At 36.9% G+C, this 23291-nt stretch overlaps 1 protein-coding gene across 2 annotated transcripts in view; it reads right to left on the bottom strand.

The window, feature by feature from the left end:
• Positions 1–1877: 1877 nt before the first annotated feature.
• The window catches only part of slco4a1 (solute carrier organic anion transporter family, member 4A1), a 38782-nt gene continuing 17368 nt past the window's right edge, over positions 1878–23291 (bottom strand). Inside the window, exons 1-12 of one of the 2 annotated variants that reach the window (XM_079848127.1) lie at positions 21114–21255; positions 16137–16701; positions 14721–15093; positions 12953–13043; positions 12331–12452; positions 12128–12239; positions 10346–10500; positions 9985–10234; positions 6792–6954; positions 6311–6486; positions 4674–4887; positions 1878–3689 (exon numbers count right to left, since the gene is read on the bottom strand). In XM_079848127.1, coding sequence (XP_079704253.1) covers positions 3510–3689; positions 4674–4887; positions 6311–6486; positions 6792–6954; positions 9985–10234; positions 10346–10500; positions 12128–12239; positions 12331–12452; positions 12953–13043; positions 14721–15093; positions 16137–16544 — 2244 coding nt within the window. In that variant the 5' untranslated portion in view covers positions 16545–16701; positions 21114–21255 and the 3' untranslated portion in view covers positions 1878–3509. Of the gene's footprint in view, positions 3690–4673; positions 4888–6310; positions 6487–6791; positions 6955–9984; positions 10235–10345; positions 10501–12127; positions 12240–12330; positions 12453–12952; positions 13044–14720; positions 15094–16136; positions 16702–21113; positions 21256–23291 lie in introns of those variants that run through there. The other variant, XM_079848126.1, reaches the window with a different exon arrangement.

The following is a 23291-nucleotide window of genomic DNA, read 5'->3' as shown; positions in this document are numbered from 1 at the left end:
GAATGAATCTCATTGGTTCTTGCTGAAGCTCAAACGTGCTGCGTTACACAATGAGAATGAACCTCATTGTTAGAAGCACAAAAGTGAGGCGTAACACGAGACTGAACCTCATTGGTTGTCTTACGTCAAGCAAACATGCCTGAGCTCCCGTTTACCATATCTGGGGGGTATTCCAGAAAGCAGGTTAAGTGGCATACCCGGTATGTAGGTAAGCAGATAACCTCAACTTTCGGCTCTGTAACTTCCAGGGTATGTAAGTAGCCATAGCAACTTACTCTCTTAAAGGATTAGTTCACCTCAAAATGAAAATTTCCTGATAATTTACTCACCCCAATGCCATCCAAGATGTCCAAAAGAAATGAAGTTTTTTGAGGAAAATATTTCAGGATTTTTCTACACACAATGGACTTCAATGCTAACCAGAATGTTGAAGTTCAAATCAGTGCAGTTTCAAAGGGCTCTGAAGTGCTTCAACTCAATAATGACTTAAATGAGCTCATTATGTTTCACCTTAAATGCTAACTGTGTGATTTGTAAGTGTACTTGGACACAATAACAGATTACTCTAAATTGTAATGTAGACACATGCATTTTCTGTAAAGCTGCTTTGAAACATTATGTATTGTGAAGAGCGCTATACAAATAAATCATAAATGTGAATTGAAATGATTTAGCTGCACTAAGATTCATGAGGTTGTTTGATGCAGACAAATCAAATCATGGTAAACTTATCTAATCATGGTAAACTAATCTAATCATGGTAAACTAATCTTATTTTACAGTATGAGGAGGATCCATGACTAACAGCAATGTTGTGTATTTCCTGTCTTCTGATTTGTTACCTTGCATGATTACCGTCCATTAGAATGTCAATTCAAACCCTGCCTTTCCAGCCAATGTTTGGTCTGTTGCTAATAATAAACACGTTTTTCTCAACTGCCACAAAACCTCTCTATCCCCTTTGACATCACCTGCAAAAATACTTATGTATTACTGTATAATATGTATCACTACAAAAATATTTACTTTATCTATTAATAGTATGGAAGCCCATTTCCGCCACATAAAAAAAAAAAAAAAAAAAAAATCCGTTTGTCCATATAACATTCCACTCTAAATTCTTATCTTTTGCTTTAACATTTTGCTTTACGTTTTACAACTCAAATCAAGATATAAATTGTAGATTTGATAATCTGATAATTCCACATTCTGTGACATTTCACAATGACATTTTCCAGCAGAAATTCTTTCGTTTGAACATATCTTCAGAGCATAATGTTAAAGTGTTGCATGCTGCTGAACTAACCATATCTTGTATTATTATTACTTTCTCTTTTTTTTCTAAGAATGGCTTCTTGTCATTTCAGTTGGCGAGACAAATTTACAATGTATAGCTAGTGACATCTAGTGGCACCAACACATAGCACAATGACCAGACGCATGTGAGTAAACTCTAAAGTGATCTTTGCTGTTTGTTCAATTTAATGAGCAAAAGCAACGCAATTCTTGAGCATTTTGTATTTTCATTATGCTTAATCTCATTTTACAAATGTATCCTTTGTGTTTGGACTACGTCAATATGTTTTATTATCATACATGCACAGTTCTTACTAGCTAGCCTCCATTAAACATAATTTCCATACTGGATAGGGAGAGTAAATGTTAAAAAGATTTTTATAAAGGTTTTTTACAAAGGATTTTTAAGCATTTGTATTGATTTTTTTAAAACAAAGAAATGTTATGATTGTGCGCTTTCTAGTTCACTAATCAAATAAGGATATTTGTGTCATTTGTGCATGAGACTTTGCATAGAATATGTGTGTGTGTGCATATACAGGTATAGACAGGAACAAAATATGACACTTTGCTTTTTTGGTTGTTACTCAAAACTTTTATCGAAACTTCAGCTTAAAAATTACTTGACAAAGAAAGTACCAAAACTAATTACATTGCAAGTGATTAGAAACACAGTGGTAAAAAAAAGAAAGTCAAATAAATATCAATGAAGACAAAAACAGGCCCACTCACAAACTCCTTTTGTGACACAATACACATTTCTTTCAGTCATTGGGATAAAAAATGCACATGAACCAACACAAATTCAATACAAATATCTTTGTTGTTGCATGTTTAGTTTCATTGTGCAAATCTTAAATTTCTGAGTGCATCATTGTCATTCAGGGTTTGCCATCAGACAGTCAATGTAATCCATCAAAATCCATCACATCAGGAAAAAAAAATAATAATAATAGAGTTCTGATACAACATGAATCCTTACAAATTCATTTAATAACAAATAAAAAAACCTCAACATATAGTATCATTGGTGAGATGTCTTTAATAGCACTTGATATAAGCAAATTAGATATTAGTTTAGGCTTCTTATATTTGGATTTAAGCAGCTTGTGGTACTTCAATGTTCAACCAGAAAAAAATCCTACATACAAAGAGAAAAAAAAATCCTTCTTGCTCTGTTACTTTATGAACAACCAAAAAATTGTCTTTTAATATCTCATCCTGAAAATCAGTGCAAGAATCATTTTTAGTGTAATCTCAAAGTGAAGTGCTTTTCAGGAATATCCCAACTCGGGTGGGATATCGCAACATGGCATTCAGTTGCAAAAAGTTCCTTTTGTAAACCTGCTCCCCCTTCAACTCTCACTTGCATCTCTGTGTGACCTCACACTTTGAAGCCTCCCTGTCCTGCGCTACAGTATTTTGGCACATTTTAAAATGGTAAAAATATTCAGAATCTATGAATCACAAGTTTTACATGCGTTACTATGGACTAGAACGTAAAATGGTGCTGCATGACAAAACTTGGTATAATAACACTACTGTGAATGGTTCAGATGTAAATTTATATCAGTGAAGTTAGTTTAAAGTGCAATTTAGAGAGATTTAAGGGTTTGTCAGTAGGGTATTTTTTGTTTTTCTGCAATATCTCTTTCTAACTGTGCTGAATTATGAAAAATACTTTAAAGGCACAGTTTGTAACTCAGTTTTTCTTTATGAATAACTGAGCAGCATTTCAATACACTATCTTTAATATAACAGCTTAACACTTTGTCATAATTTCTCCACATTTGCTGTAATTCTCTATTACCGTTACATTTATATTAAGTGCTCTTTTCATGGCTTTTTCCTTGCAAAAAGGCTCTAATTTTTATGCTTAAATTATACAAATAATTTTAGTTTATATGCATAATCTATTCTTAAATTAAGATTATGTTTGCTTTTGGTGGGTTCTGTTTATATAACTCATACTGTATGCTCTGATTTCACCTCTGACCTTTGGTCATTCATTGTGACATAGATGCTTTCAGTTCTCAGGAGTTTTAGGCTGGTGGGCAATGAGAGTATATGAGAATATATCATAGATGAATGTTGGAACAATGTACTCCCGGAGGGACGGGGCACAGTGAACAGTGATGGTGTTGACCTTATACACACACACAGAAGCATACACACAATTTGAGGTGAGGTGCTTTTTGTAGACTCGACTGAGGTCATAATTTGGCATGCGGATTGGAGATGATCTCAGGGGGGATGTCTTTGATTGGCAGGTCTCTGTTCTTCCCCCCACTGTCATGCCCTGCCACATCTGTGCTCTCACAGCTGCTCTGGGGAGACTCGGGGGGCGGCTGGTAGAGCATGCTGGCCAGAAAGAAGAAAAAAGTGCCTAAAACCTGAGAAAAAGAGAGATAGAGTTTAGATTAGATTGCCCTTAGGTTCGTTTGACAAGGTTTCTGCGATTGATGTGAACCTGATCTAAAAGTGAGGGGCTATTGATTATAAACAATAGGCTTCAATGGGGAGGCCGCATTAAAAATCCAGGATTAAAAATCTGATTTAAACGCGAAAATAAAAATATTTATGTGACAGTATCATTTAAAATGATACAAAGATTTATATTTCAAATAAATGCTGTTCTTTTGAACTTTCTATGCAGCAAAGAATCCTGAAAAAAATTATCTCGTTTTCCACGAAAATATGAAGCAGCACATCTGTTTACAACATTGATAATAATCAAAAATGTTTCTTGAGCAGCAAATCAGCATATTAGAATGATTTCTGAAGGATCATGTGACATTGAAGACTGGAGTAATGATAATGAAAATTCAGCTTTGACATGATAGGAATAAACTGTATTCTCTTTATTAAATAAATGAGACACTTCTTTCAAAAACATTTAAAATTCTTACAGACCAACAGTAGTTTACTGCATATATAGTTTATTTCTTTATTTTTTTAAAGATTTTGTTTCTAGATCACTTCTATGTCACAAAAATGGTGACAAATATTAAGACATTATGGCATTTGTTAATTTTTCAATTCAGCCTTTCACTCAAATTGTTAAGCTGATAATATAATTTGTAACGATTCGAAAACATTTGTATTAAATTAGAAAAATGCTAAATGTAAGCATTTTCACTTGTGGTCTCAGACTTATTGGCCTCCGGTAGAACATTGACGAGACTAAGAGTTTAACACAAGTATAACACATCAAGTGGAGACCAAAAATCTATTTGTCTCGTCAATGTACCACTGAAAAGTCAGTTTTAAGAGTTTCATACAAGCTAAAGTGTATTTAATATGGAATGAGTCGGTATTGGTTTCTCAGGGAACCTTATTTTCATAATTTCCACATATTTTCAAGTGTTTTTCTCTACCTTGTAGATGATGCCTGCAATGAGCGAGTACTGGCTCATGGCTGAGTTGTGGTACAGATAACAGGAGCCGTATTCCCCACACTGCTCCTCCCACAGCAGACAGGAGATGTCAATCACTGAGCCGAACGCTATGGGGCCTGGGATCCCACCGAGAGTCCTTACTACGATCCACTGGATCCCAAGCCCAAACGATCTCTGACTGTCAGGAACACACCTGCAGGAGACGACAGTTACATTAATGACAAACATCTGCATTTTAAAGGGATAGTTCACTTTGAAATTAAATTTTAGTATGTTTTAGCTTACCTCAAGGGCATCCAAGATGTAGGTGTCTTTGTTTCCGCAGTAGTTTCAATTTTGATATTTTTAGGTCAAACCGTTCTTGTCTGTCAGTCCTATAATGCAGGTCTATGGTCACCACATCAATGAGCATGCACAGAGAAGTCCAAATTAAACAATTCCCCATCGTAAGTACACATTGATGGCCTAAGACACGAAACGAGCGGTTTATGTGAGAAAACGAACAGTATTTATATCGTTTTTACCTCTTGTACACTTTCCGGCGCTTGCGCAGACTAAGCCAGAACGCGGGCACACGTCACACACCAGGAAGCGCGCGCGCCCTCAGATCACTTGGATGTGGTTGTGTACAAGAGGTAAAAACGATATAAATACTGTTCGTTTTCTCACACAAACTGCTAGTTTCGTGTCTTAGGCCATCAATGTGTACTTACGATGGGGAATTGTTTAATTTGGACTCTGTGTATGCTCTTTGAGACAGTGACCATAGACCTGCATTATATGACTGACAGACAAGAACGGTTTGACTTAAAAATATCAAAATTGAAACTACTGTGGAAACAAAGACACCTACATCTTGGATGCCCTTGAGGTAAGCTAAAACATACCAAAATTTAATTTCAAAGTGACCTATCCCTTTAATGTATACCATTAGAGATCCTACTGTCTATTTGGAATGAAAAACTAGCTTACTACTTACTAGCTATTACTTAGAATGATTTTTTCCAAATGTAAAGTGAAAGAGTAGGCATTATTGCACAATACATTTGAAACAGTAGTATGCTGCATTGTGGTCACATGACATAACGTTTATTTTGCATTTTTAGTCTAAACTACCATTGAAAAGCCAATAGAATGTTTTTTTTGTTTTGTTTTTAAAGTCTCTTATGCTCGCCAAGGTGGCATTTATTTGATAAAAATAAAGTAAAAACAGTAATATTGTGAAATATTATTACATTTTAATATAAATGTTTTCTATGTGAATATATTTTCAAATGTAATTTATTCCTGTGATGCAAAGCTGAATTTTCAGCATCATTACTCCAGTCTTCAGTGTCACATGATCCTTCAGAAATCATTCTAATATCATGATTTGATGCTCAAGAAACATTTACTGTTATCAATGTTGAAAACAGTTGTGCAGCTTCATATTTTTGTGGAAGCCGTGATTTATTTGTTCAGGATTCTTTGATGAACAGAAAGTTCAAAATAACAGCCTTTATTTGAAATTGAAATATTCTTGAACATTTAAGGCATCCTTGCTTAATAAAAGTTTTTCTTACAAAAAAATCTTACTGACCCCAAACTTTTGAATGGTAGTATATGCAGTGTCATACCTGAGTGTGGCAGTAAGTGCAGGAATGCTGCAGAGGAAAGTGAAGAAGATGATGACGAAGAGGAAGGTGAGGAAGGCTGGCATGTGATTGCAGGACGACACACACCTCCCTTCTTCAGCAAAACCTTGTTCTCCCCATGATATATTCCCTACCACACAGCTGCAGCCAGAGAACACCTATAAATGTGTAAACACACACACCAACACGAAAAATTCATAATCAAGAATAAAACTCATTTTTATTCAGAGAGTGTAAACATTTTTATGCCAAATCTAGTTATCGTGACTAATTTCTATCTCAGTTTAGTGTTACGTTCTGAAACTTACAGTATTCCTTCATAGTACAAGATCAAATTTGGGAGGATAAGTTACCTTTACCCTTTAATTAAGTTTCCTTACAAAATGTATGCAGTTATGTCGAGTTAATTGACTGATCGTGTTGTTAAATGCATGTACGTGGCACTGAGAGAGTGTTTGTGTACCTGTCTGCCTCTGGGGCTGTTCGTGTGGTTGAGGGAGCTGCAGCCGGCGTGGCAGGGAGAGAAATACATCACTCCATTCGCACCACACACAGGGTTAAACAACTCCTCAGCACAGTGACATCCAATGTTACAGCTTACGGTCAGATTGCGCAGATCTGAGAAGCTGAAGGGAGAGAGAAAATGTTCTAAATTTTGTTTCACCTCAACCAGTCAATAAAACACTGTCAGTCAATCCCCCCTTTCCTACTCTGGATATTAATTTAGACCATTATCTGTGTAATAAATCACTCACACGGCATTTTAGACTTGACTGAAAAGGTTAATACCTACAGGCAGGGCTGCATGATAATAGTAAAACTGACAATCATGATTATTGTGCTAAAAATTATAATCATGAATATTGTCATTTTAGAAATTTAGAAGATTATTGCACTTTTACATTAGCACAAATCAAGAAAATGTCAACCGGCATAGTACCTCATATAGTTCCCTGTTGGCCAAAAAAATGAACACACTCTTTACTGTACATTATAAAAACTAGTACAACAAGAAGCTTCTCTTAAAAGCTAATCCAGTGAAATTCATAATAAAAACTGTTTGATTATTCATTGATTTATTACAGTTAATCATTGAGGTTTGATCCAGATTTAGTCACAGCAAACACCACAAATGACCATGTAATGACCATGTATATTTCTTGGTCGACCATGCACTTTCATTTGAGCAAAATATTGGCTATTTTAGAAGGAGGGACTTATGCCGCCATACTGCACGTTGCACTCTCTCCCATTCATAGTAATAGTAAAGTGCAAAGTCTTGGTATATAAAGTCTTTAAAGGTGTAGTAAGCGTTTTTTGAAAAATGCTCGGACGCACAACAACAACCTTGTAGCCAATCAGCAGTAGGGGGCGTGTCCACTAATGATGGGAGAAGAGAGAAAGATGAGCAAGAGGGAGATTTGAAGAAAAGAGAGATGGCTGAGAGACATTACAAAATAGAAAAGATAAGAGGAATATCAATGTAAATAGAAGGGGATATGGTCAGGCAAGAGCTTTAGGACCCACGTTAATATAAAAAAATCTTTCCAGCACTCAAGAAACCAAAATGGGAAGGCCTGAAATCGGACACAGAGGTTGCGTTGTTTCTGCTCCATACGTGAGAAACATTGGTTTTGAGTGTGTGCAGCTGGAGACTAACAACGGACTCTTGCTTGTATATACTGTTGTGTACTGTATGTTCATCTTTTGTGCTCCCTTATCGTTCGTTTGACATCTTCGCTTTATTTTTCTTTGCTTTTGCCATGATAAAAGAGAAACTCTTGCATTGCGTGTTCATGCATTTGAGGGAGCAATTTGGGGGGCAGAGCAATGAAAGAAGGGGTGTGTTTGTTTGGGTTGATTTCAAATATCAACAGTGTTCAACAATGATTTAGAAAAATCGCATACTGCACCTTTAAGTAGGGGTGTAACGGTACGCAAAAATCACGGTTCGGTACGTACCTCGGTTTTAAAGTCACGGTTCGGTTTATTTTCGGTACAGTAAGGAAAAGAAATGCAAACATTAAACTGCAGGTTGTTTATTACTATAAACTTTTTTAACAATTTGTTTACACTTTTTTAAACACTTTTTAATATAATAAAATATATATAAAATAAAAAAAAGAATAAGAAATAAAATACTGCTGCAAAGTTCTCCACTAAATAAAATACTCTGTCTCAAACCAATATCACATAATAAATTTAATGAAAAATATAAATAAATAACTATGATTACAGTTTAGCATTACCAATCCCAGCTTGTAGGCCTGCTCATATTTAAAAATTAAGACTGGGAAAAAAAATGAACTTTAATTGCACAATTTGCTGTAATTAATTGCAATTCCTCCAAGCTTGTAATCATCAATAATTAAACTTATAATCACCTAATTAAATGAAACACCGGGGAAAAAAAGGAACAGAAAATAGCCCTATATTAAAATAATATTAAACATATATATCAATGTATTATTATTTTTCAATAATCAATCAACAATCAATTTAAGATTTTTTTTTTCTTTTTCTTTTTTTTTTTTACTAATTATCAAAATAAAATATATTCCTACAAAGCTATTATTACCAGAGCATGTGATCAGAGCAGGTCATTTTACCATTGTTGCCAGCATGACTATACCAGCTCAGCAAACAGAAGTCCACTAGTACTGAGAAATTTCACCTTATTTGAGCGGACTTTGCTTTTCCAGTGCGTGATCGGTACATGATTGGAGTGTTTGGGCCGTTAACGACAGAGCAGAAAACGCAGCGCAAACACGGAGTCGAACATTGAACATTGAGCAGAGAGCGCAGCGCGCAGACCATGGCGCAGACACACACACACACACACACACACACACACACACACACACACACACACACACGCGCGCGCGCGCGCGGAACGGAGAGTGCGGCGGCGCACACGGAGCGGAAAAACTTTTTTTTCGCCCTGCAGTCGATTTCATTGGTTTAGGTTAGAGTGACGACGGGTAAAACTGGTAAACCTTTAGAATCAGCTGCAGGGCGGGATTTGCGCTGAACGCGGAGACTTCCGCCACTTAATATGTTCGTGTGGAAACACGAAAATGTACCTATGTTCCGCACACAAAATATTGCATTTGGTCATTCGGTACACACGTGCACCGAACCGAAAGCCCTGTACCGAAACGGTTCGGTACGAATACACGTACCGTTACACCCCTACCTTTAAGCTTTGTTGCCAATGCAAGATAACACAAATGTCAAATTAAAACGTCTTCAGGATATATATATATATATATATATATATATATATATAACCAGCGAGGCAAATATAGCATTATATGTCTCTATAGCATTTCCCAGTATTGAGGGAGAAGAAAAAACATATGTTTATTCAAAAACAAAGATGTATATTCACATCAATTAATTAATTTAATTTTCCCCTCTTCACTTTATAGGACAGGCGGTCAGGAAAGCAAGACTAATGGGAAACGGGACGGTGCATTGTTTCATTAAATAATAAATGTGCTAAATAGTTAATTTTGTTGATGCATTTATTTTAAAACAATCTCAAACTGATGAGGTATGGTTTTGATCTCATGCTGTAATAAATACAAATATTACGTTTTTTATTGCAGTTTATATTGTTTGCAGATCTGTAATGAGTTCAAAGTGTTCAGTACCTGCTTTTGTGGATTTCTGTCTGCAGGTAGAGGGCACTGTAGTTGTGTGTGAAGTTGCTGTAGTATGGGGTAGTTACTCCTGCCATGGGCACATTAGGACAGTGTACCAAAAATATGAAGATAGCCATTAGGCTGACCAGTGCACACAGCATGCAGAAACGGATGATCCCACGGCAACGAAGGTTCAGCTTCTTTACAATGAAGCCGCCCAGGAAGGTGCCACCTCCACCAGCTGGTACCACCATATACCCTGGAATGAGAAGATGGAGTTAAAAACAACTCAATGTATGTAGTTGTTTGTTATATTCTAAGAGTAATTTGAGCAAGAGGGTTTGGCATTGCATTTAATTGTGATTTTTACCAAACCAGGTTGCTGCCTCTGAAGCACTCAGGCTAAACTGAGACTCCAGAAATTTGGGGCCAAACGTGGACATCCCAGCTATGAGAGTGGCCTCTGTGGCACCAGCAAGACACAAAAAGATGAAGGTAGGGTTTTTCAAAAGAAGCAGCATTGACCTATAGAAAAAAAAGAGGGAGAGAGAAAAATGACTCCTCTACTCATTCAGTTGTCACAGTTACCATGGTGTTACGATGCTCTCTACTTTTTATAGATGGATTTTATAGGTAGAGCAAGGGGGAATGGGATAGAAACATGACACAAGTGGACATCAGCAAAACGAGCCAAAAGAATATTCAAATCCCTCTTGTTGGATCCCAGGGACAGATAGGTTTGAGTGTCATGGAAACATTGCAAAGAGATACTGTGTTTCTTAAAATATAGACCCTAAAGGAAGCTCACACAAGGAGAATAAAATCAGACCAAGAACGGAGCCTTGAGGGACACCACAAGTGAAAGGAGCTGCACCCAAAGAGAATTCACCAATACTAAAAATTTGTAATTTTTAAATAAGACAAACTATTTAAGAGAATTCCCCTGAATGCCCACACAATGCTCCAAACATGGGATAAGAACAGCGTAGCCAAATGTGTCAAATGCTGCACTCCACTTACACAGTACACTTGCCGAAATCAACTGTCAGTAGTATGTCGTTTGAAACTTTTACCAATGCCGTTTCCGTGGAGCGTTATTTTCTAAAACCTTGTTTTCATTCAAGCCCAAAGTATACTTCAGCCATCTGCGTGACGTAACTTTTGTCATCAGGAGGGTCTGCGGACTTATACCGTGCAGCCCAATTTTTGTGACCGCATGGACAGTGCGGAGTATGTGCAAATGACTTGAGCGCTTTAAAAACAAAATCCACTAGATAGTGCTACTAGATCGTGTAGCAAATACCAGCCCGTTCTCATCCCAAGGCATCATATACTGACGCTTTTGACATTTCGTCTACATCGAACGCACATGGCACCCTTTAGCGTCAATATGAGACGCCGATAGATATGGGCCAGAAGGCACCTCCTAGCGGTCTAACCCTAACCCTACCCCAGACCTAAACCTACCCATAACCGAACAAAGCTCTGTGCGTGTCATATGACGCTAAAGGGTGCCATGTGCGTTCGATGTAGACGAAATGTCAAAAGCGCCAGTATATGACGCCCTAGGATGAGAATGCGTTGCAAATACACATTATTTAAATTCTGTGGATGACCATTTATGGATAACATACAACAGCATCAATTGATAGCATTGATTTGTGCTTTTGTCTTGTATTTCTTTCGAAAGACTCATAGGTGAAATGCAGCATTTGTCTTTCAATGGCCTTTGAAAACTGAATGGAGGACAGGATAACAACTGAAGGAGGTTTTAGTGATATCTAGTGGAAACTTGTGGCCAAATAAAAACTAGCACACCAAGTGAAAAACGACAACCCAATAACTCATATGTGGCAGTTTGTTGGCTCTTTAAGAGTAAAGTGACAGTGAAAAGTGCTAATTTGAAAAAGTGCTAATCCTCAATCTCAAGAAAATTATCTAGGGACCCATCGCCCATCTGAATTCGCTGAACTCGGCAAACTAGAAAACTACAGCCTCAGCTCCTTCCCATCAACCAAGTTTCTAAATATAAACATGGCAGCACACTTATGTTAAAAGGTGGTAAAATCTGGTATGGCTTTCAATACGATTGAAAAACCAGCAGGGAAACCACTTTTTAGCTCACTTCCTCTCTTCTGTCATAAGTTCATACCTGGGCATGTCCTTTACTGTTTTTCCAAACTGAGGATCAGATGCAGTGACCTGACTGCCATCCTTCAGCTGGTGGGCCTCTGAGACACGCATGGCCACATATCGCTGAGAGCCTGCAAGATAAAGAAAGTGAGACAGTTATTCACACTAGTACTATACTGCACTGTACTGCAGTCACTTGACTTCTGTGCTTATGGGTAGCACCTGGTAGCTGGCGTGGGTAACCCAGTATAGGCAGAGCGATAACCAGAGCTGCTGCTCCTCCTGCCAGGAAACCAATCCACCAAGCTCCCACCCACAGTGGGTTTTCAGGAGTCAGCTCTGTCCTGAGGGAAAGAGTGAGATTTTAGCATTGGAAAGTTTTACTGCTAATACAACTATAGAAAAATATATGTTTGTTTTTTCATGCAAGATTTCAGTTTGTATTCTGCATCATGGAAGTCATAAGGTCCAAATCAATCCTAGCTATATAATCTTGCATCTTAAAATCTTTTTTTTTAAAATTTTCATACACTACACATGTACATTATAAATGTGTGATGCCTAAATTGATTTGTAGCATTTACAATGATTGATTTTAGTTTTTAGTTTTTTTTTAAAAATTTATTTAGACAAAATAGTATAGAGTTTTAATACTGAACAGTTATCAGCCATGGCATGAAAATTAACAGCCTTTTGGCCTTTGGACAAAAATATAATATAGGTGCTCTCTACATCGAATTGAAGATAAATATAAAATAACTGTTTTTTTTTTCCTAAAAAAAAGTCATGAGGATGAGTAAATTATGAATTTCTTTTCTGGGTGAACTGCTACTTAGCCACTTACGTTTGGTCAATCTCTGTGTAAATGTTGAGAAAGAATCCTCCCAGCAAGTATCCGGCCGCAGGTCCTACAATGGCGGCTGTGTAGAAGATCCCTGAGAAAACAAAAGCAGCACATCAAGTCTCTGTGGCTCTCTCCATTGCCCCTTGAGTCATATAAAAGCTGCTCTGAGTTCACAGACTTCACACTGATTCATGTTTGTTTTCAATCAATAGGTACAGTAAGATGCAGTTTGAAAGTTCCGGTGCCTATGTCTGGAGTGGGGGCAAGCAGGGTAGCCTCAATGCAATGGCCTTTGATAAGTGGACGGTGGGGAGAAAAACAATGGAATGAGGTTTTATTTATGTCTGAGGTGGAAACTAGTGGGGCTCACTGATAACGACAAAAGAAAAGTGAGTAGGTGTGTCAAAGCCTGAGTTAGACAAAATGACAGGGTTCAGTGAGGGCAAATATGAATTTTTGAGTGTTTTTCCATGTAAACTATAAGACAATTGATTTTTTTGGTGTTGTTTTTCTTTTTTTAAAGAATATGGATTCTGAGTGCTTGAATACATTTAGCTACACATTTGCACACACCCTCTGATGAAATCATGTCCAATCAATTAATGGGCATGCACCAATATTAGAACCCTGAGAAATCTTTATTACATGTGAGTAAATTCTGTGTTATTTCTTTCCAAATTCTGATTGTAATTTTTCTGAATCTCTGGATTCCTCTTTAATACTTTTATTTAAAGCAGAACTATGCAGCTTTGCCGATTTCTTCGCTGTTTTCTCGCTTTTTGCTCGCGGGTGCCATGTCCACTAAGGTATGTATGATACACAGAAGGCTAGCATATAAATGTTTAGATAGTGTATGTGTGCAGTGCCATAAAGCAATTCGTTACATCTCGAGACCTGATATCACGTGACGCGATACTTCCTGACGCTGAGCCCAAAGTTGCAAGGGTGGTTTTTCGGCTCACCGGCACTTGGGGGGTGCGACACGACCACCATTCAACCCGAAAAAAGTCATATAAATATTCCAATGACTCCGAAGCTGTTCGGTTAAGGTAAAAAAGTTACTTAGTTCACCTTTAATTTTAATAATCAAAAAGCATGTCTAATCAACTGAATTAATAATTGTATTACATTTTTACAAAATGGTGCCCTATGAAATCTGTTTTACAGTGTTTGTCCCAAACACTATTTTAATTTTTCCTAATTTATCATCAAAAATTTTAGTAACAAGTACAAATAAACATTTCACATGAGGAGCTGCACAGCAGAGGTATTCTGTCATTTTGTAAATTCTGTTGATTGTGTGACGTTTCTTAAATATTTTAATAAATATTTTCTTTTTTTTAATTACTTTAAGTATATTTTACAAAACGATAATAATATATTTGTCATAATTTCTTTTTTAATTAATTGTAAAGACCTACTTTTTATTTATTAATCCAAATTTCCCCATATTTCATTTGAATCATATAACAATAATATATAGGGCCATACAGTAATAAAATGCTGCACTATTCTTTCTAAATAAATGAGAAAAATGTACGCAATGTACCGTAGGAAAAATGTATATTACTTTGGAGAATTGCTAAAGATTACATTTAACAGTGTTATTAAATTAGTGTTTTAATATTTTGTTATAAGTTCATTTTAGATGACAGAAAAATGTAATCTAATTTTCAAAATAGGGGAAATGGGCAAACAGAATAAAATATCTAATATCAGTCTGTATAAAGTATATGTTTTATGTTTTTCATGGCGTCATCACACTCACCTATGTATACAGGTGCGTAGTTTGACTTGACATTCTCATCTAGGTAGGTGACCCCGAGGGTGTACAAAGGGGTTGCACCGACCCCATGAAGAAACTGGCCCAGCATAAAGACGTAGCGGTACGCTGACAGCCCACCTTCCTCACCGACACATGCCTCTGTGTGATTGGCCGAGCACAATCCCATGCGCTGTGGTACTTTCACCTCATAGGGTGGTGTGGTGAAATGGGGCAGGGCAAAGACCAGAGACCCCATTGCCATGATGAGCACACCCCAGCCCAGCCATCGAGGCTTATGACCCGTACCACCAAAGTAGCTCACGAATGTCAGGCACACACAAGCAGCAATGTCGTAGGAGCTCGCGATGAGTCCCGCCTGTAATGGCAAAACAAATAACATATTGTGTTAATAATGCTGCGATGTACACTTTCAAACTAGCAATGGATACCAAGGCTGAATCACAATTTGAATACAATCTATTCCACAAGTTTCTTTTGGGCCATGCATACTTTTCGACTATTATTACCTACAACCCATTACGACATACAAGATGATTGGTTTCAAATACTTCTATGAAATTTTAAGAATACATACATTACTGTTCAAAAGTTTGGGGTTTGTAATGTATGTTAAAAAATAAAAAGGGGGAAAAAATAAAGCAAGAATGCACTAAATTGATCAAAAATTACAGTAAATACTGTTCTTTTGAACGTTCTATTCATCAAATAATTCAGAAATGTTTTTTTACACTGTCTCCATAAAAATATTAAGCACCACAACTGTTTTCAAATATGATGACAATAAGAAATGTTTCTTGAGCACCAAATCAGCATATTAGAATGATTTCTGAAGGATCATGTGACCCTGAAGACTGGAGTAATGATGCTGACAATTCAGCTTGCATTACAGGAATACATTCCATTTTAAAATAGATTAAAATAGAAACCAGTTGCCAGTTATTTTAAATTGTAATAATGTTTCACAATATTACTGTTTTACTGTATATTTTTGATCAAATAAATGCAAAAGACTTATAAAAATCTAAAAATCTTACCAATCCCAAACTTTTGAACGGAAGTTCACTTTATCATCATTAGCACAATTAGTAGAAGTATGAAATTGGGATTTGACCTAAGGTTAAGCAATGTTTTTCATCTAGAAAGTACTATACTACAAAAGTGTTGGGTGTCAAATCAATATTTTAAAATGCTGACTGAACATCCTTTAAAACAGTGAATGGCCAAGAGAACAGTAACATTTCATAGTTGATAAATATTCAACATCAATCGATACTAATACATTTAAAAATCTCATGCATATAAACGTATGCATTATAAAATATATAATGCATATAAGCAATATGGTACCAATATTTTATGCCACACTAACTTGACATTTATATTTACAAACAAATTGACCTGGTAGCTCCGCAGATCAAAGCGTCTCTCGATGGAGGTGATGACGGTGTTGATGAAGCCATTGATGATCATGCCCTGGAGGAAGGAGGCCACACAGAGGAAGAAGAGAAACCAGCGTGGGGTGTTGAAGGTCTGGATACACCGTGGGCTCAGTGCTCCCCATCCACACAGATTTTCGGAGTCCGTTGGGACAAACTTCAGCTCAATGGGTGGCTCTGTGAGCTCAAGCCCCAGTTTGCCTGTATTGTGGAACACAGTGAGTGCATCTCCAGATGGGCTGCCAGGCACAGAGTCCTGGGACTCCACGGGGCTGGGGTTGTCTGGACCGGGTCCCAGTGGACTGTCATGTAGGACCAAAAGCTCTTGCTTGGAGCTGAAGGAAGTGTCATTGTTTAACAGGTGGGGCATGGCCCCAAAAAGGGGGCGCTGTGACAGACTTTGTGAAGAATAAGAAAACAAAACTTTTCCACAGGAAACACTGTTTCTGTTCTATGTGGACAATAATCACTTTACAGAGTTTCTTAGAGTTTAAAGTGAAGTCATACAGCTCTTGGAAAACTTAATTCTGCAAAGAAGAGGGAGAAAGAGATACTCAATAAGTTTGTAGCCAACTTCAGTTAATCATCAACTTGTTAAGCTCCAAAAACAAATCGAAAGTGATAAAATTAAAGACTTTTCTCTTTATTCAGTGAAGTGAACTGTGATGTCCAAACGGACCCCAAAAACTCTAATGAGCTGGGATTAGTTCTGCATGCCATCCTTGTTCCACAAAACACTCTTTTGGGGACAAACACCAAGCATGCCAGACACACACTGCACTCTTGTTTTTTGGCAGAACCTTTCCTTCACCTTCTTCAGAGTGCAATGACCTACAGTAGCCCACAGGACCGTTAGGAGTATTTTAAAATATTCCTGATCTGAGTAGAACTATGCAAACTAGAGAAGTAAAGTAAAGCGTACAGCGTGAGACCCACGCAATTGACACTTTTCTAACACCACATATGCACCACATCCATATTCTCACGCAGTGAAAAAACTTTGCGGATCAAAGATGACACAAGATAGAGCATGTTACTTTTGATATGAAACAAAGTCTCAAATTCTGTCAATTGTATGCCGTTTCGTGCCTCTATAATGTGGCGTGACAGAACGCCTCAGTTCAAGCGGCACGTAAACCGATCATCTCTTCCTCTTTACTATCAGTTCACGAAACAAACCTGAATGAACATTAGAAAGTATCCTGAAAGATACAGTACAACTTACTGAAATGTAGCCTATCATGTCTCATGTAATCACTCAATCAGTGTTTCAGCTGAGCTACATCCTTAAAACAGCTTGTAAACAATAGCTGTGTCGTTTCTTGGGGTCACAATTCGATTAAAATCTATTCTTGTGATCACGATTCAATAAAAATCGATTCTTGGGGCCACCATTTGATAAAAAAAAAAAAACCTTTTTGGGGGCACGAATTGCTTAAAAATAGTTTCTTAGCGTCACACTTCGATAAAATATCGAATTTCTGTTCTGAAAAATTTTGATTTGATTCTAAACTTGTTCTTAAACTTTATTTAATTTATTCTCCTTGAAGCCCCCTCCTTATATATAAGAAAACCTGTGCCCCAAATTGATTGATATAAAATACAACTCACAGGTGCAATTCAACTTTAAAGTTGTTGAATTGTTATTTTTCAAATCAACTTATAATATCTGAATTAGGGCTGCACGATTTGGGAAAAATGTCATATTGCGATAATTGAGGTCAATATTGCGATTTGCGATATAATAAAAAAATGGTTTCATGAGTCAACTTGCTTGGTTCTCAAGGAAAATAAATGCACACACAGATTAGTGATAATCAGCCTAAAGAAAAAAGTTCTTTAGTTAAGAGCAGTGAGTGTTTTTCTCTGTTCCCTTTAGTGACAGATTTTTTTTTTATTGCATTTTAACAAGAACAAAACATAATTTACATACAAAAGTACATATAACCATACATGTCAGGGGTAAAGAAAAATAATAATAATAAAAAAAAAGAAAAAAAAAAGAAAAAAAGATGAACTTTAGGACAGATGTAATTAGTGGCTACTGTGTACTGTCCCTTTAAGACCAGCCGCTGTCAGAGACGCGGATCTCACACGCGCCTCATTCTTTCACGAGTCATCACAACTCTTCATGTTCATCATAAGACTACTCTTATGTTATTAAGACACTCGACAAAAAGACATTTTGGCATAATTGTGTGTGTTATTGTTCGTTCAAGCTCGAAAAAGAACTGTATTCTGTCATGCTGTTTTGTGCGCACGCACGATATTAGCGCGAGTCTTTCTGTCTGTCACTGTCAGGACGTTCACAGGCAGCGCGTTCATTTTGGCATACATGTGTGTTGTTCGTTCTACCGCGAAAGAGAATTTGATACTGGCGCGCGTCTATCTGTGTGTGTGTGTGTGTGTGTGTGTGTGTCAGGAGGACATTCACAGGCAGCTCGTTCTTTTATGTCTTATCGCGCATGAATGGTTTAAAAGCATTTGCTATAAGTGCGTTAACAGCGCTAATTTGTTTATTTATTATAAAATCGCAGCATTTTGCGTCATATAATCGCGTAGGCTTGACATCGCGATTGCGATTGCGATACGATTAATCGTGCAGCACTAATCTGAATATTTTATATTGGACTATTTTATTCATAATAATTACATTTCCTGCCTTTTATTTTTTCAGGAAATTGGTAATACTAGCTATATTGTTTTGATTTGTTCCCCGGTACAGTTTTGCCACGTCTGTTTATTATATCGCGTCACACTGACTTGCCTTGATTATCCACAACAATAAGGCTTGACACAGATAAACAATGAAATAACATTTAATAAACACTACGAGCCAAACAAAGATACATACCAACACGAAATGTTAACACAAGACAAAGAACAGAAGACAACTGAGGGTTTAAATACACAGTAGCAATAAGAGACAGGTGAGACTCTAATTAATTAAACAATGAATAACTATGACAACTAAGAAAACAGGAACTAAACAGGAAAAGAGAAACTAGGCAAAACAGAACAGAAAGAACTTCAAACTAAGAGTCCCAAAATACATAGAGCAAAACAGTGATATTAAGCGGTTTGTTTAGCCTTTTTTTGTGATATCTGGCAACACTTCACCTGGAGCTATAATGAAGAGAAGAAAGAGAGAGTAGAAGGAAAGCAGCAGTATGCAAACTGAACAGCAGCTACTGTTAGTGGAGTTATTTAATAACATAGTTAAAATTATACACACCTTGTAACCGCATTAGGGTAACATAGTAACAAGATGACCTCGAACACACCTTAATTGTTTTCTCCTGACCATAGATGGCACAAAATCTCACCTCAGCGCTTTTGATGACAGGCTACACTATTTTTTATTGTGTCATTTCAGCTGAAAATCAATATTTGTGGGATTTAGTCAAAACAGTTTTGAGGTTAACTGATCTAATTTTGTTTCTCTGGAAAATAGAGATTTTTGACATTGTATTATGTTCATTAATATCAATCTTTTTTGTGTCTATTTGAGGTATTTTTGGACACATCAATGCTTTTGTTTTGTTTGTTTACAGATAAGGATGCATCTGAAAGACGCAAGTTATGCGCTGAAGAAAACATGTCTCAAATGCATTAACCTGTATGCTTATAAATCCATTTGTTCCGCTTAGCTGCAATTTTCTCACAGCAGCTAACTCTGCGCCCTTCATTATTTTTCAGATGCATTCGCAACATTAAAGAAAATCTATAAACTGGATTGTCCCATGGGGGGGAATTACGTTAAAATTACATTCTACGCATGCATTGGTACACGTGTGCTGCATTCATTGGGTAGACATGCATGCCAAACCAAAAGAGCCGTACCAAATATTCATATGATTGGGCATTTTCAGTTTATTCTTTAATACAGCAGAGCTGCACATTCACAGAAAGGATTGTGGAATTATGGACACCTAACCTAAGTGGTTCTAAAGAGTCAAGAACAGCAGTCAGCAGCTGGACAGCAGTCATTCGCTTGCAAAAGATAGCATTTTTCAAATCTGAGAATCATGCATATATATGACACAAACACTTTACATGTGATAAAATATGTGGAAGGACACCACAAGCTCAAATTTGCCCTTATTGTCTTTAAGAGCCAGACTTAAAAGTTCAAATTAAAGAATTAGAAGGAAAAAAAGATCTAATTACACCAACTCAATATCATTATCCTTATCCTTGGCTCAAGTGTTAACAAAAGAAACGACGCTGAGAATGCAACGGTGCCATTAAAAAGCGCAGGCGTACAAACGTAATGTGCTATTTTAGGCAAGTTTTACCTGCGTAAAACCATTAAGAGATTTTCAGTCTTCTTTGTCTTTAACCCTAAGCTCAATTTAATCTCAGCTTGTTTCTTAAAATACTTTAAATTCACGCAAACACACACTAGATCTTTAGATCTAGACCTGCCTGTGTATTGGTTATAGTATGTGTACATTCCATTTTAGACATTGTATTTTATTGTATTATTATAATACAACAGGTATAAATAAAATGTTATATTGTAATATATTAACATTTTAGTTTTGCCTAGATAATGTGAACAATGCATTGAATAAAAAGTTCCTGTAAGTGCAAATGAACCTGGCCAGTCTACTCAGATTCAGATTTTATATAATAACATAATTTTATGCTTTGTGTTCAAGCAATGACATTGTAAAATGATAGAACAAAGATCACTCTAGTCAATAGAACTGCATCCGTGCACAAAGAGAAAGAGAAATGCAAACTTGGCGGACACTTTTATCTAAAGTCCGTTCCAGAGCAATAAAGTTTTATCAGTACCTGCATTCCCTGGAAATAAAACTCATGACGTGAATGTTAAAAAACATGAGATTTGTTTACAAATGTATCACATATTACAGCCCCTGCATTACAATGGTCACACTGAAATAATAACAAAAAAAGTCACTTTGCCTACCTCTGTGCCTCAGATCACGCTTCATTGATCTAAAAGGGTCTGAGGGTTTGATTGTGTATGAAAGAAGAAAAGAGAAGAGAACAAGGAACAAGCAAGACAGTCCCAAATGGGCGTTACTCCAGCCTCTCACTCCTTCACATCTATGACTCAAGCAGCACTGACACAGTCCTGTGCACTGTATCTACCTGGAATGATAATCAGCACCTAATGCATCACAGATGTCTCTTCTTAACTCATTACACTTCACTCACACTGCATGAATGTGTTTGTCCAGCATGGCCAAAGATCAGGACCAGTAGGCCCGGACAAATTTGTACTTGCTCTGCTAACACTGTACCCTACCACAAATATAATACTTTGTCTTATGTTTCAGGTGATTGGCTAAAACAAAAACAAACACACAACCCGGATGTGGAACTGAGCATGAACATGAGTCCTGTGCCAGCCGAGAATATAGGTGAATGGGAAAGCTAACAGCCTTGACACATTCAGGGTTTTTTTCCAATAACACTCTCCACATATAGAGAGGCATTACAATTATTGATACAATGAGATGAAATCAGAGTTTGTTAACTGTACAAGCTCTTCATCTAAGGCCTTGTCCACACTAATACGTTTTCATTTGAAAACGCATGTTTTTCTCTTCGTTTTGGCCTTCTGTCCACATTGAGATGGCGTTTTGGTCAACGAAGACTGATCTTTTTGAAAATGCTCTCCCAAGTGGATACATTTAATAAACGCCATTTTCGTGTTGTATGTGGACTATGAAAATGGAGGTATTTGACACGTTTAGTCATGTGACACATATTGTACCCATAGATATCTATGGTTACACCCGCATTGTGAACTTTATTATGTCATCTCTCTCTGTATCATCTTGCAAATACTATGATCATACTATCATCTTTAGTATGTTTTACACATGCGCAGTAAGGTGATTCAAGCATTTACAGACGTTTCAATGTGGATGAGCAACTTCTGGAATATGCTTTAAGACGCAAGTGTGGACAGGGAGCGTTTTAAGATGAAAACACAGTTTTCAAATGTATCCAGATTAATGTAGACGTAGCCTAAATCATGCAGTGAAGCCAAACATTAGAATGGGGCAGACGGGTGTCATCACGGTTTCTTGGTTAAGCTCTCAGTTTAGAAATATTAAAGTTTAACATAAGCAAAATGAATGACCATGTCATTGCAATCCCTGGTTTTCATATCTGACTCTGACTCATTTGCATGCATCTATGAATAATGAACACATGGTTGAAAAGTTGTGGAGTGACTTTAACATTAAGAGTATTGGTGGTGCAGCTGAGGCTGTGTGAGTGAATTTTTTTCAGTTGTCTTCAAAAGAGGTCTGTAGTTCATGCTTTGTTACAATGAGATTAATAAAAAAGCGTAATTATTTGTTATTGTGTTCTATGAACTCTTTCATTTCTAATTTTAAACATGTGATCAAACGGAGGGAAGGATAACATCAGTGAGAGTCTCAGGGTGGGAACATGTGTTTGTTGTGGAATGCAGGTTCCTTCCCTTTTCTTTGAACCGTGCTGGATGGTCATACGGTGAGATATGAATTACAGAGAAAAAAAAAACCAAGGAAACAAAGCAAGATCAAGAGAACGCCACTTTCACTAAGGATTTCTAGGAAGGAAGCGGTATCTGGTGAATAAGCATTCACACAAACGTCTATTTTTATAAGTTGTGTAATAGCTCATTCAGCTGCTGGGTGTAAGGGTTATGCTTAGTTTCATTGTGTTTTGGTTTGGTTTTCCCTGTTGTCATTTGCCTGTGTTCCTAGTTAGTCTCAATGGTTGTTAATTTAGTACCACACCTGTTCTGTTTTCCCTTGATTACGCCCTTGTATATATACACCTTCAGTTCATTCTGTTCTTGGTCCGACATCATTCGTGTTTGCATCTATGTTATACTTGGTTGTGTTTATTTCCACCAGTGATCTCCTGAGTGTTACCTGTTAGATTTAATAAAGACGGTTTATTATATTCTCCAATATAATATGCGGAGAAACGAAGTCATTCGCTTTATTGCAGCGTTTTATGTGCATGTATGTACAAATCATCAGATTAATCAAGGTTGCTTTAGATTAACAGCAGCACACCATGAACCCTATAGACCAGTGGTTCTCAAACCTGTCCTGGCGTACCCCCAACACTGCACGTT

The sequence above is a fragment of the Squalius cephalus genome (genome assembly GCF_949319135.1).
Source record: "Squalius cephalus genome assembly, chromosome: 18".
Lineage (NCBI taxonomy): Eukaryota > Metazoa > Chordata > Actinopteri > Cypriniformes > Leuciscidae > Squalius > Squalius cephalus.
Note: the sequence above shows the minus strand (reverse complement) of the source record. Positions and strands in the feature narration are given on the sequence as shown.